General features: G+C 41.9%; 1 protein-coding gene across 1 annotated transcript in view; it reads left to right on the top strand.

Moving 5' to 3' along the window:
• Positions 1–13294, top strand: part of LOC139412089 (neural proliferation differentiation and control protein 1-like) — a 43312-nt gene extending 30018 nt beyond the window's left edge. Inside the window, exons 3-9 of the mRNA XM_071158884.1 lie at positions 8890–8985; positions 9335–9547; positions 10009–10075; positions 11469–11553; positions 11916–11995; positions 12371–12470; positions 12909–13294. Coding sequence (XP_071014985.1) covers positions 8890–8985; positions 9335–9547; positions 10009–10075; positions 11469–11553; positions 11916–11995; positions 12371–12470; positions 12909–12974 — 707 coding nt within the window. The 3' untranslated portion in view covers positions 12975–13294. The remainder of the gene's footprint in view (positions 1–8889; positions 8986–9334; positions 9548–10008; positions 10076–11468; positions 11554–11915; positions 11996–12370; positions 12471–12908) is intronic.
• The last annotated feature ends 1172 nt before the right edge of the window (positions 13295–14466 follow it).

The following is a 14466-nucleotide window of genomic DNA, read 5'->3' as shown; positions in this document are numbered from 1 at the left end:
TTAAAGTCCACCTGTGTGCAATCTATTTAAATAATTATGTGACTTCTGAAGGTAATTGGTTGCACCAGATCTTATTTAGGGGCTTCATAGCAAAGGGGGTGAATACAGATGCATGCACCACTTTTCCTTTTATTTAGTCATTTTTTCTCTTCACCAATTTGGACTATTTTGTGTATGTCCATTACATCCAAATAAAAAATCAATTTAAATTACAAGTTAAATGGGTTAATGTCAAGCCCTGCATGTTTTTTTCCAATAGTCTAATCCAGGTATTCCCAAACTGGGTTATGCCAAATAAAAATGTGATTCACATTTAAAAAATTATAAAAATGTTTTGCTCGAAAATGGATAAATATTTAGAAATGTTTAAAAAGTAAGGCCCACGTCCATATAGGCACATACCAGCTCTACTGGTTGTACTGCTACTACCAGCAGTACTACACCTGCACCTGTCGATGACACAAGTTGTTATGCTTCCACGAGCACATCCAATGCTAGCATCAGTAATTCTATATTTGTTCTTAGCCCAGCTAGCATGGACACGGACAGTGAATCTGATGCAGCCGATGAGCTACTGCCCCCTTACCCGGGAAAGCACCACAAATATGATGAGAACTACATTGATTTGGGAGTAGTGCCTTTCCTTAGCCACAGTGTGTTATATGTTCATATTATCTTTCAACATGATGAAACCTTGACTCTTGCGCAGACATTTAGAATCAAAACATGCCAATTAGAAAAATAAGCCATGGGAGTTTTTTGAGTGAGAATTATGACTTCCAAGTAGTAAGACATGTATAAAAGCAACAGATACTATTAATAAGAAGGGGCTAGAAGAGTCTTATGTTGTGAGCTACCGAGTGGCTAGGACAGGCAAGCCCCATACTATTCTGGAGAAGTTCATTCTTCCTGCTGCCACGGATATGGCTGAAACAATGCTGGGGGAAAAGGCCCCAAAAACTATACAGAAAATCGCATCAGTGGCATGGCAGGAGATGTTTTGAAACAATTACTGGTTCGCATACAAGCCCGTGCAATATATGCGTTACAGCCTGATGAGTCAACAGACGTGGCGCTGCTCCTGGTATATGTCCGTTACGTTTATGGGGGGTCAGTTAAGGAAGACATCCTCTTCTGCAAACCACTGGAAACCAGGACAACAGGAGAGGATACTGGACAGCATCAAATGGACTTTGGTGGTCAAGATGTGTTGGTATCTGTGGCACAAAAGCCATGACAGTGAGACCTAGTGGGGTGGTAACGCGCGTGCAAGCAGTTGCTCCCGACGCCACTTGGGTACACTGCAGCATCCACAGAGAGGCTCTTGCTGCCAAGGGAATACCTGACAGATTGAAAGACGTTTTGGACACTACAGTGAAAATGGTTAACTTTGTTAAAGCAAGGCCCCTAAACGCTCATGTATTTTCTGCACTATGCAATGATATGGGCAGAAACCATGTAACGCTTTTACAACATACAGAAGTGCGCTGGTTGTCAAGGGGCAAAGTATTGACACGTTTTTTTTAAATGAGAGACAAACGTAGTTTGTTTTCATTTTCACTTGTCTGACCGCATGCATGATGACGAGTTTCTCACACGACTGGCCAATCTGGGTGATGTTTATTCTCGCCTAAATGATCTGAATCTAGGATTACAGGGACTCTCCGCAACTATATTCAATGTGCGGGACAAAATTGAGGCTCTGATTTTAATAAGTTGGAGCTCTTTTTTTGTCTGCATTAACAAGGACAATACACAGGTCTTTCCATTGTATGATTTTTTTGTGTGCAAATTAACTCACACTTATGGACAATGTCAAATGTGATATAGCGAAGCACCTGAGTGAGTTGGGTGCGCAATTACACAGGTACTTTCCCAAAACGGACGACTTAAACAACTGGATTCGTTATCCCTTTCATGCCCTGCCTCCAGTCCATTTACCGATATCTGAACAAGAGAATCTCATCGAAATTGCATAAAGCAGTTCTGTGAAAATGGAATTTAATCACAAGCCACTGACAGATTTCTGGATTGGGCTACGCTCAGAGTTTCTTGCCTTGGCAAATTGCGCTGTTAAGACAACCACGTACCTATGTAAGAGGGGATTCTCAGCCATCACTACCATGAAAACTAAATACAGGCACAGACTTTGTGTGGGAAATTATTTAAGACAGACTCTCTCCAATACAATCCAACATTGCAGAGTTATGTGCATCCTTTCAAGCACACCCTTCTCATTATTCACAATTTTCAATGAACAAATAAAGGTTTATATATAAGATGGCTAAATAAAGAGCAAAATTATTGATTATTATTATTTGTGCCCTGGTCCTATAAGAGCGCTTTGTCACTTCCCACGAGCCGGGTTGTGAAGACAACTCACACTCTTATGTTTAATAAATGTATTGTATTGTGTGTGTGTGGCAGGCTTACAATGATAGCAAACAAAACATTTGAGAGTCCCCTGCCCTGGTGCTAGAGGGGTACGCAGCTGGAGGTTGAATGTTTGAAGGGGTTCAGGACTATAAAAAGTTTGGGAAGCACTGGTCTTATCGAATGTAGGCCTACATTGAAAATCACACATTGGTTGCTACTGTAGGCTGAATGATAGAACAGCTATTTCCATGTTAGAATGTTATGGGATCCATTTTCTCCATTGGTTTTGATGGTAGGCCACTCTAATTTAGGACTAAATTATGATCAAATAGCCACAGCAGTCAACTTGAATGGGTACAGCCGCAGTGTTTGCAGTAAACGAGCGCCAGGAGTTGCACAGAATTTTCACAATGTTCAAGTTTGCGCTCAGCAGACCTTTTGAGGGAACATTGAGTGTACCCCCACAAGATTCGTCCTAATAACCTGTTATACAAAACGAGGGCACAGGGAAAACTGTTCCACATTGTCTGTCCCATCTCACGAGAGACTAGTTTAATGTGAAAAAGAAGTTAATATTGCTCACTTTTTAATGGATAATAGCAGTCTCCCCTCCAGTCCCCCACTGCCTCAGACTTTAACGAGTGTTAATGAGACAGCGTAGGGGGTGCGTCATCAGGGGACTGAGAGCTGATAGCTCGGGGAAAAAGGTTTGTTGTTCCAATGGAGAGAGAGGGCCAGAGCAATGGGAAAGGATTCATAATGGTTCAAAATGAGAATGGATGACTTTCATAAAGTGGTATTGATACAAAACAATTGGCATTAAAACCCATAAAGAAATATCTTAGATTAGATTTAGTCATAGGCCAGACAGACACTGGAGGGAGGGTGACTCCAGGAAAGCCCTACATTAAAGAAAGAAAGGAATTGAAAGACTGAGACCTGATTCACCACCGGTCTGTGAGATTACAGCCTAGCCACAACAAAGTCTAAACGAGTATCCCTCAGCACAGATTGTAAAGCATGGACTGTCTGCCAAGAAGGTTTTCCCTGATCCACTGACAGAAAATACATCCCAAATGGCACCCTAATCCCTATCGAGCATGCTACTTTTAACGCAAGCGTGCCATTTGGGACACATCCACTGACTGGCTCTAGAAGAGCTGATGGTAAAACAGAGTAAATCACTAAACAGAAGGTTAGAGAGGACCCTCTATCATTCTTTCCTCTTCCACATATCTCTCCTCCCCTCTCACTCTCTATCCTCCTTTTCTTCTCTTTTCCTCTTGCTGCCCTTCACACATGCTATCCTCCTCCTGAGCGAGCTCATCTGTGGATATTCTAGCCACTCCATACACACTGAGCACACTGATGTTGTGAGCAACAGTTTGCCCTGTTGGAAACGATCGTCAGCTCGTATGGATGGCCATGTTAACAAGGATGTTGGTTGTGATATAGGTCATTCTACCCGTTTAGACTTTGAGTATCTGTCATCTGGACATGTTTACTGGCTCTCATCGTGGGTTGCTTCCCAAGTGGTCCCTGTATGCACTGCTCTGACCATAGTCCGGCTTCTGTTCAACAATAGTGCACTATGTAGTGAATAAGGATGCCATTTGAGACCTCTGGATTTGCAGCTGTACCCACAGTTAATTCACCGACTTAGCCCACCGCATTTAAGTGGTATCCATTTTCCAAATGGCCATTTAGTTCTTTGCAGCCACTTGGGACATGACTGGCACATGACTGAATTTAATGGATAAGATTGCATCACATGCGAACCACTTTGTATGTTGTGAGGCCGGTTGGAGGGACTGACAATTTCTCTAAAATTATAAATGCTCACTAACAGGGATGTAAACAAATTTGTGCACAAAATTTGAGAGAATATTTTTGTGCATATGGAAGATTTCTGGGATTAATTGTTTCAGCTCATGAAACATGGGACCAACACCTTACATGTTTCATTTATATTTTTGTTCAGATTATATATACGTTTTTCAGTTGCTCAGAAAACTTGGGGGGCCAAATTAAACCACAGCACGCGGGCCGCCATTTGGGGAACCCTGCCCTACAGTATAGCTCGCTCACTTACAAAACACCTGGAACAATTATATGTAATACACTTGAGACCATGGCCACTAGGCACATGGGGCAATTGGCAGCGTATTTCCAGTAGACAATGGCTGCTAGACACACAGGGCAAACAGTTGCCTATTTAAGGTCTTTTCCCCCAAAACAAGGCAATATCTGCAGACATGTTCAAACGAGAGATTGGTCTTTACCCAGCCCCAACCACCCACTCGACAAACACAGAACATTTTGAGGAAATGTGACAGAATAATTACATTTGAGCATTGAGCTGCAGTATGACTCATATTTCTGTTGCCACTGTGTCTTGTGTGCTCCCAAACGGCACCCTTTCCCTTAGCTGTTGTTTTAAGTCCGAGATTTTCACTTCAACTGTGGCCACCAGATTATTGGAAATTGCAGCTGGAGTTGACTAACTTGCATTGGTTTCAGGTGCAGCCTTTTTCTCTGTTATCAATAGGGAATAGATCACTAATATATGCATAACTGGCTTGCGTCATTCAGACCCATATGCCATCGACCACAGCTAGAAGGGAGCCACATTGAAAAAGGGTTCCGTGATTTAAAATGCATTACTTACTGACATTTACTCATTTCATATGACAGGACAGGAGACGAGCATTGAGGCTTTTGTTCTTACTGTGTGAATAGAAAAATAAAGCAGCTTTATCATGGCTCAACTATATAGCCGATTTTTAAACAACGATTTACAATTAGAGTTTGGCGGCGACTAGTGTGGACTGACTAGAGCTCCGACGTCAGATAAAATGTTCTGTGTACTTGCAGGCTATTCTTTGGGTGTTGAAATCAATAGTGTTTTTTTATTTGAATAAATAATTGTATGTGATGTCGGAGCACCAGTCTGCTCACACCAGCTGCTGCTCAAACTCCATTGTATATTGTGTTGTTTAGTTGGCTACTATATGGGGCTATTGAGCTCCGCAGTGGACTTTTTAATTTGATTAACTAGGCAAGTCAGTTAAGAACAAAGTCTTATTTACAATGACGGCCTACCAAAAGGCCTCCTGCGGGGACGGGGGCCTGGGATTAAAAATATAGGACAAAACACACATCACGACAAGAGAGACAACACTACATAAAGAGAGCCCTAAGACAACAACATAGCATGGTAGCAACACATCTGTCAGTAAGTGTCCACGATTTGAGTCTTTGAAAGAAGAGATTGAGATAAAACTGTCCAGTTCGTGTTTGTTTGCAGCTTGTTCCAGTCGATAGCTGCAGCGAACTGAAAAGAGGAGCGACCCAGGGCTGTGTGTGCTTTGGGGACCTTTAACAGAATGTGACTGGCCGTGTCATAATACCCATAAAGCCTAGCGTTCAAACACTGAAATGGTTTGTTGTTTTTCCACCATTAATTTGATCCTTTGTAGATTTTAGAAACACTTCAAATAAGGGTTGTGTTTTGTGTAGGCTTACCCTGGTGTGATGTTTTGATATCCATGTAAATCTCTCTCGCACACAAGGTGGCTTTTATCAATATATTTGGCTCTATTCACTCGGATTAAAAAATTCTAAAAAGCATCAAAGAAGACTACAAATCTCTACAAGCTGCTGCACGTCATCACATGTGGTCTGCGGTTGTGAGGCCGGTTGGACGTACTGCCAAATTCTCTGAAACGACGGAGGCGGCTTACGGTAGCGAAATGAATTTAGAATTCTCTGGCATCAGCTCTGGTGGACATTCCTGCAGTTAGCATGCCAATTGCACACTCCCTCAACTTGAGACATCTGTGGCATTGTGTTGTGTGACACAACTGCACATTTGAGAGGGGTCCTTTATTTCCTTTACTTTGAAGCCACTGGTCAATTCATCGCCATTGTATTATTGTGCACTTCACTTTACTGACCTCTAGGCGAATCTCTAGAGCACCTTACAATGTGGTTGGTTGGCACAAGCTATGGAGGGATGATGTGTGTGTGTATGTATATATATATATAAGTCTCACATTTTGAAAATATTTATTACATCAGAAAATAATAATACCTTACAGTACTTGAAACAGCCTTTAGAAATGGGTATTTTGGTTCATTTACGGTTCTTCACCTCTGAACCACATATTTAATCTGACTCCAACCCCCCCTCTTTTTTAAAATGTGTATTTATTCAATCCTTATTTTACCAGGTAAGTTGACTGAGAGCACATTCTCATTTACAGAAATGACCTGGGGAATAGTTACCTTCTATCCTCTCCCTTCCCTTTCTTGGCTTCTCTCTCTGTTGCCCTGGTTATGGTTTTCATTCATGATTGCTCTCTCGCTCTCCCTCCGTCTTTCTCTCTCTATCGCTCGCGCTCTCTCTCTCTCTCTCTATCGTTCTCGCCCTACCTCCTCTGTGCCCCCCACCCACACGCTCAGAGCACCTCTTTATGACAGAGACGCTGACCTATCCACCCACACACCGCGACACAATTCCCCCACTCTCACTAATATGTAATGTACAGAATCTCTTACACACACAAATACACGCATGAATGCACACACACACTCTCTCACATACACACACTGCACCACTCTCCCTCACACACGCGCACACACACACACACACACACACGAAAGCACCTCACATTCACTCTGTCATAGACACCCACCCACACAGAGATTCTCTCACTTTGATCCAGCTAGCAACACACAGTATCACTGGTTTACTCAGACACACAGGCATTACAGCACCACACATACACACACACACACACTCTAACACTTACAGCACCGTACTGCTATGCAGTTTATCACCTCACTGCTCTCACCTCCCCTGTGAAACCGGCATTATTAATTACTGTTGATATAGTAACCCTTTATGATTAAGCACAAACCAATCCAATGAAACATGCAGCGTGTCATCTCTGAAAATACAAAGATGTTTAATGCTTTTGCAAGGCTGCAGTTTGTGTTTGCGCAAGCCTTTTCTACTTGATGAATGATTTGATTTGGATCCTTACACGTATCATCGACTCACTTGTTGGTGTAGGTGTGTGTGTGTGTGTGTTTATCCACACTGGCCACACGAGGGCAGCATGGACCAGTTCTTTCTAACTGGAATTCCTCTGTGTCCCCTATGAGGACCAGTACGGGGTATATGGATGGAGTCAAGGAGAGCCATGTATTTACACTGAACAAAAATATAAACACAACATGTAAAGTGTTGTGAGCTGAAATAAAAGATGCTAGACATTTTCCATATAAACAAAAAGCTTATTTCTCTCAAATTTTGAACACAAGTTTTTTTACATCCCTGTTCGTGAGCATTTCTGCTTTACCAAGATAATCCATCCACCTGGCAGATGTGGCATATCCAAGAAGCTGATTAAACAGCATGGGGACAATAAAAGGCCACTCTAAAATGTGCAGTTTTGTCAACCACACCACAGATGTTTTGAGGTAGTGTGCAATTGGCATTCTGACTGCAGGGATGTCCACCCGAGCTGTTGCCAGAGATTTAATGTTAATTTCTCTACCATAAGCCGCCTCCAATGTCGTTTTAGAGAATTTGGTAGTACTTCCAACCGGCATCACAACCGCAGACCAAGTGTAATCACGCCAGCCAAGGACCTCCACATCGGGCTTCTTCACCTGAGGGATCGTCTGAGGTGGTGCTGAGGAGTATTTCTGTTTGTAATAAAGTCCTTTTGTGGGGAAGAATTTGTTCTGATTGACTGGGCCTGGCTCCCCAGCAGGGCCAGTGGTCTAAAACGCTGCATCTCATTGCAAGAGGCGCCACTGCAGTACCTGGTTCGAATCCAGCTGCATCACATCCGGCCGTGATTGGTAGTCCCATAGGGCGGCGCACAATTGGCCCAGCGTTGTCCGGGGTAGGTCGTCATTGTAAATGAGAATAAGTCAAATCTTTGAAGTTGTTGTATTTATGTTCAGTAATAGATGCAATATGATGCATTTACATGATGACACTGTAATTCCATATGGTGGCCATGTTAGCTCCCCATTTTAAAGTGTTTGCCTCTGCAGTCAAGTACCAAAGGCTCTGGATTTTCCTTAGTCAGCAGGGCTGTGGTTTTCCTGTTGATCTGCCACCCTGAACTACCGCACTACTGTTAATACAATTATAGGACGAATACCTGTCTGATCTCTCCAGTAGTGTGACTATATGGCTCTGTGTTTCGTAGCCTTTCGTTCTGTATGGAAATCAATAGCTTGCGCAGTTGATTAAGTGTAGCTTGTGTTGTCAGCATCTGATGACTGATTCCCCATAGTCACTATGGTGGAGTAGAAGGTCATCATTGGCGATTTGTAGCTCTCTGACTCATACCTGCAATCACCTGGATGGTGGAGGAGAAATTGCTCGCTCTCTCGCTCTCTCTCTGCATCTACCTCTGTCTTCTCCTCTCCTCACATCGTTGTGTAAGTAATCATTGAAACCCAATGACCAAGATCATGTTCTCCTTTCAGCGGGAAAAGTGACAACGTTCCCTGAAGTGGATGAGGAGATAGACTTCCTGTCCACCATCATCAGCCAACGGAAGGAGTCGGGGGTCAAACATCCAGGTGAGAGAAGAAAACCTTTGGCTTTACAGTGCCATATTTTGACCTATGGCCTGCAGGCGCCCGGCCCGCGACAAGGAATCGCTGGAGCGCGATGAGCCAAGTAAAGCACCCCCTGGCCAAACCCTCCCCTAACCCGGACGACGTTAGGCCAATTGTGTGCCGCCCAAGGGGGTGGCCGGTAGCGATGCAGTGCCTTAGACCGCTGCGCCATTCGGGAGGCCCAATTTGAGCTTTTAATTGCGTAGTTATGGCATAATGTGACCAGGAAGATCATATGATTTGCTATATTAGTAGTATAGTTTTCCTTGCTATCAATTACCATTAATTCTCTCATTTTTGTATCTCCTAGCTCCTCTCTCTCAGGATTTCTCCAAAGCCGAGGAGGAAGATGACCGATCCATGGTCCTCACCCAACGGCCTACCACAGACCAGCCTACGACACACAGTACCACTACAGCCCCGTATAACACGACTACAGCCGCCCACACCACCACCCACATCCCAGCAGTTCGTAGTGGGCCCCTGATCATCCCTTACCCCTCCAACGATCATGTGTTTATTGGCATGTAACCTTCCTTATTACTTTTTAATGCTTCTATTTTAACAGCAAAATGCTTTCCTCTATATACATGAGTCCAGAACGTTCCAGTATTATCTACTCTATTTCTCATGGAAATATTGAACAGGGGAACCATTGTTCTCCAATCTGAAGTTTTTCCACATCCTGATTATCTTATGAATGCTTTTATTGACTTGAACTGCTCTTGGCTCTTAACTGAGGTTTATAGTGACCCAAATGGCACGATATTCCCAGGGATGCAATTTGGGATGCCCATACAACCTTGTGAATGGATTATTTTTTAGCTCCCACTGACTTCTCCTAGTCTGTGAACTAACCTAGACAGTGCCTTTAGTCTCTTGTCTTCTCCTCTGATCTATACCCTCTTCAGGATATGTCTTCCCTTTTCTCTACCAGCTGTTTTCATCCTCTTTTCCTAACACCCTTTCTTTTCCTCTTTACAGTCATGACCAGTGTGTTTGTGGTCATGGGATCTGTGGCCTTGCTCTTGGCTGGTGTCTGTTGGATCAGGTAAAAATTCTCCCTACATCTGCGTCTTGTTCCAGTCGGCTTTGGTTTCTTACATGTTGCGCGGTACTTTACTGTACACTGACTTAACTGTTTCACGAACGGACAGTTTGGTGTGTTTTTAGTAGTCACATTGTCGCTTCGTTTTAGTGTCCGTTTAAGTTGCTGATTGTAAATTGTATGCACTTCAGTTGTACGGACTAGTAGAAATTTACTCCATGTAACCATTTTAGTCTCGACTGACTCCGCATTAATAAACAACCGAGGTTTAACTTGCTACCTGACTATTTGTAAAATGATTACAAAGCAAATTCAGGGAGATTAGATTCATATTGGTCTAAACTTTAATCCAGAGCTCAAAATTGTGACCGAAATCCTCAAATTTGCGACCCTTTGACTTGGCAGTGCGACACCAATTTTTTAAATTGCTTTAGCTGGTTACGTTAGTTTTTGTTTCATAAAATTTTTTTAAAAAATAAAGATTTATTCCAACATCAATCGGTATGCAACAATGGGCATGCAAACCAGGTATTCAAAAAGTTTGATCCGAAGTCTTAGTTGACTTTGTGATGCGCAATTCACCCATCATGCGCTGTTTGAATGAACATTGTCTAAAGGCCTTCTGCTAACAGCTTCCCAATTAAATGTTGACTGCAAAGTAGGCCTACCTGGCAGAATGATATCATAATGATTTGTATCAATTGCCCGGCATTTGTGATGGAGGAGTTTGTTAAACATCATGCAGTCTACACTGTACAGTACAAAAACGCAGCTAGCCAAACACAACTATCTCTTCTGGTGTGGTTTAAGCATTGTTAGAATATGCAGTTTTTGTAGTATAATAAATATATATATTTCAAGAGTGAAAACCTGAAAAAACGTTGAGAAACTGGGAAAGATTAAATAGGGCCCTGTTCAAAATCGCTAACAAGTAACACCCTTTTTGAGATTGCGTAAAGGTTATATTTTTCCCTCCAAACAATAAATGCAAATATGATATTGTCAAGTTAAAATGTCATTCTGTTTGAGGGTATGTAATTATAAGCTACTTGCTCAGCCCACAAATTAAAGATGACATTTAAATGATGCGCGAATCATCTGCTTTTAATTACATACCCCTCAAACAAAATTACATTTTAACTTGACAATATCATACATACAGTGGGGCAAAAAAGTATTTAGTCAGCCACCAATTGTGCAAGTTCTCCCACTTAAAAAGATGAGAGGCCTGTAATTTTCATCATAGGTACACTTCAACTATGACAGACAAAATGAGAAAAAAAATCCAGAAAATCACATTGTAGGATTTTTTATGAATTAATTTGCAAATTATGGTGGATGAACAATGTGTTGGGTATGGCACAGAGCTAACTCTGATGTCCCTGTATCATCTCAGGTTGCAGAGAGGTGTGCGCCTGGCTCAGAAGGCAGACCACCCTGCTTATGGGGGTACGGGGCCCCATTCCTATGACAACAATTTGGTGAGTACAGAACACAATCGCATTACAAAGTCATGGTTACAATATTAATCATATAAATGTTTTTTTTTGTTTGTTTTTTTATCCTACGTTATCTTTCCATTTAGTTTGTATTTTTATTCATCGCTTTTTGCCTTTGTTTATTTTTTTATCACCTTCATTTTATTGTTTTACTGTAAAGTGTGTTTCAATTTCCAATGCAGTACTAATCACATTGAAACAATCTCACGTTCTGTACAATAATGTTCTATTGAAACACTCCCACATGGTACCTGCTTTTTATATAGTCTGTTTAAAATTAGTGTACTGTGTAGGGAGTAGGGTGCCACCATGCCCTCTAATGTAATCGTATGCCTTGCCTGCAGCCTGGGGATAAGAGGCTGGCTCAGAGTGCCCAGATGTACCACTACCAACACCAGAAACAGCAGATGCTCTCCCTGCAGAAGTGAGTCATGCCCCTGGCCTTCTAGCTCCACTCCGTCTGTCTTGTCTGCTACGTAACCAGACTTACCTGTCTGCCGTCTGTCCCTGGCTGTCTGAAAATGTTACCAGCTGTCAATTCCTTGTTTCCTCTTTTGTAAAGCTACTTGGTGGTGCTCCAAAGTGTTTTACCATGAATTGAGGTTGGAAAAAGGACAAAGGAAGAAGGCTATTAACGTTTCCAGACACAGCCCATGTCTTTCCTCTCCTCCTCTCCTCCTCTTCCCTCCCTTCTGACCTTCCTGTCAGTCTGTATCAGGGTGAATTGTAGGTTGTGGTGTGATGTTTGGATACCTCCCTGACTCCAGTTTTCTGTTCTTTGTTTTTCCTTATCCTTCAGACAACGGGATGAGCCAAAGGTGCCTGACTCTGTGGCCACGTCAGATGAGGAGAATGAGGACGGGGATTTCACGGTGTACGAGTGTCCTGGATTGGCCCCAGTAAGAGACAGACACACATAGTGTACTATACAGACATGCAGGCATGGTAGAGGCAACGATACACGACTGATATCCAATATATATTTACCTCCTAGTTTGAATACATTTTAGTTAAATACTGTACATTTACTTTGAATACAATTGTATAAATAGTAAGCTACAGACTTCTCTTCTTTTCTCTCTCGCATTTGCTTTATTGGCTTGACGTATTGATACATATTGCCAAAGCACACTGTTGAATTAGAAAATAGAGCAATTAACAATAGAAAATGAACAGGTTATGTAAATCAGAACAGAATGATAAAGTAACAATTTTAATCAGGGGAGGGGGGGTGGGGGAAATAAATGGACTCGATACTACTAATCAGTTTTATAAACTACACATTCTTCCTCATCTCATGGCAGGTTGTCATTAACTCTCTCTCTCTCTCTCTTTAGACAGGGGAAATGGAGGTGAAGAATCCTTTGTTTGATGATTCCACCCTTCAGCGGAGCCACAAGTAACCCTGACAACCCTGGACATTCTGATATGCACCTATAAAAGATGTCATCCTACACGTACAGGAAGATCAAATCACACTTAATTACTCGAACACCTACAAATACACATCGGGTTTCTCTATACCTAGCCTGTCTCACATGATACACTCCTAACACAGTAGGGCGGCAGGTTTGTAAGAAGAGAAGGAATGAGCGGAGGTTGTGAGAAAGACGGACTTGAGAAGGAGGAGGAAGAGAAGCGGTGGACTGTATGGACATTGTATCTGAATGGCAGATTGAAGTGGCATGCAGGTGAATCTCCTTTTGGATCGGACTGATATCTGGGACCCGTGATGTCTCTCGCACTTAGAAAACCTACACGACGTTGTACCTTTCCGTCTGGCCTAAAATATCCATTCCTTCGTATTTTTGTTATGTTTATCTTGTCTCTGGTGTAATTGATCCTGTAAAATTCTCTTTTTTTTCTGTCAAACATGTGCACACATCAACCAACAAACTGACTAAGAGATTGTGTGTATGATGATGGATAACATTCTCCAAGACCTGCTCTCCCCTTCAGTCCTTTGCGCTGTGTCACCCCTGTACAGAGGAACTTCTGGGTCGTATTCACTAGAAATCAAACAGAAGAAAATTGACAGAGGGACTGACTATACCTGAACTTTTCCAACAAGAAATGCTGTTTTCTTTTTCCATTGCAAAATGTATCACTACAGTGTGCGCTAATGAATACAACCCTGCTTCATACGACAGATACCCACAGACAGGTTCAAGGAGAACAGAGAACTACAGTGGGAAAATAAATATGTGTTATGGGCCTATAGGTAGCTGTAGACTTGAAAACTGGTCTTAGAAATAATTATGGAACTGCAGACGTTAGTTCAAGCCTTTTGAAACGAAGAATGGTTTGGCATAGTACAATTTATAAGGCTGTCAATGCTAATCATTGGCCAGACTAAATGGCTGCATTACAAAAGTCACCTCATTCCCTACATACGCATATAAATAGGGAATAAAGTTCCATTATGCATCTTAAATATCTGAAACTCATCATTGACTTTCTAATAATTTAACTTTCAAAAATAAATAATTTGTATTTTATTTTACTGTTTCATGTACACATGCAGTGTATATGGTAAACCTGACCTGTTAAAGCTCTCTTATATAGCCATTATCATTATATATGGTCCCTCTATGCATGACTTGATGACACTGGGTTCTGCTGAAAAGGGATAAAAGTCTATATGCATTTATGATTGTTATTCAAGTTTCCTGTGTAAACTTGCTTATGCTATCTAGATAACGTGAATGATTTCAAAGGAATTTGGAACCTCTTTTACAGAACTCTGAAACAGAGCAACCCCATTGTGTACACATATTTGTCCCCATGATTTGTGATGATGTTCATGTAAATAGCCACTGACGTGTACTGTACAGAGATGGCCAACTGTCACTAATGATGTATTTGTACACATTATTAGTCTATATTTCTGATTGC

This window comes from Oncorhynchus clarkii, chromosome 6 (assembly GCF_045791955.1).
Source record: "Oncorhynchus clarkii lewisi isolate Uvic-CL-2024 chromosome 6, UVic_Ocla_1.0, whole genome shotgun sequence".
Classification (NCBI taxonomy): domain Eukaryota; kingdom Metazoa; phylum Chordata; class Actinopteri; order Salmoniformes; family Salmonidae; genus Oncorhynchus; species Oncorhynchus clarkii.
The sequence above is the reverse complement of the archived record's forward strand: the minus strand, read 5'-3'. Positions and strand labels throughout refer to the sequence as shown.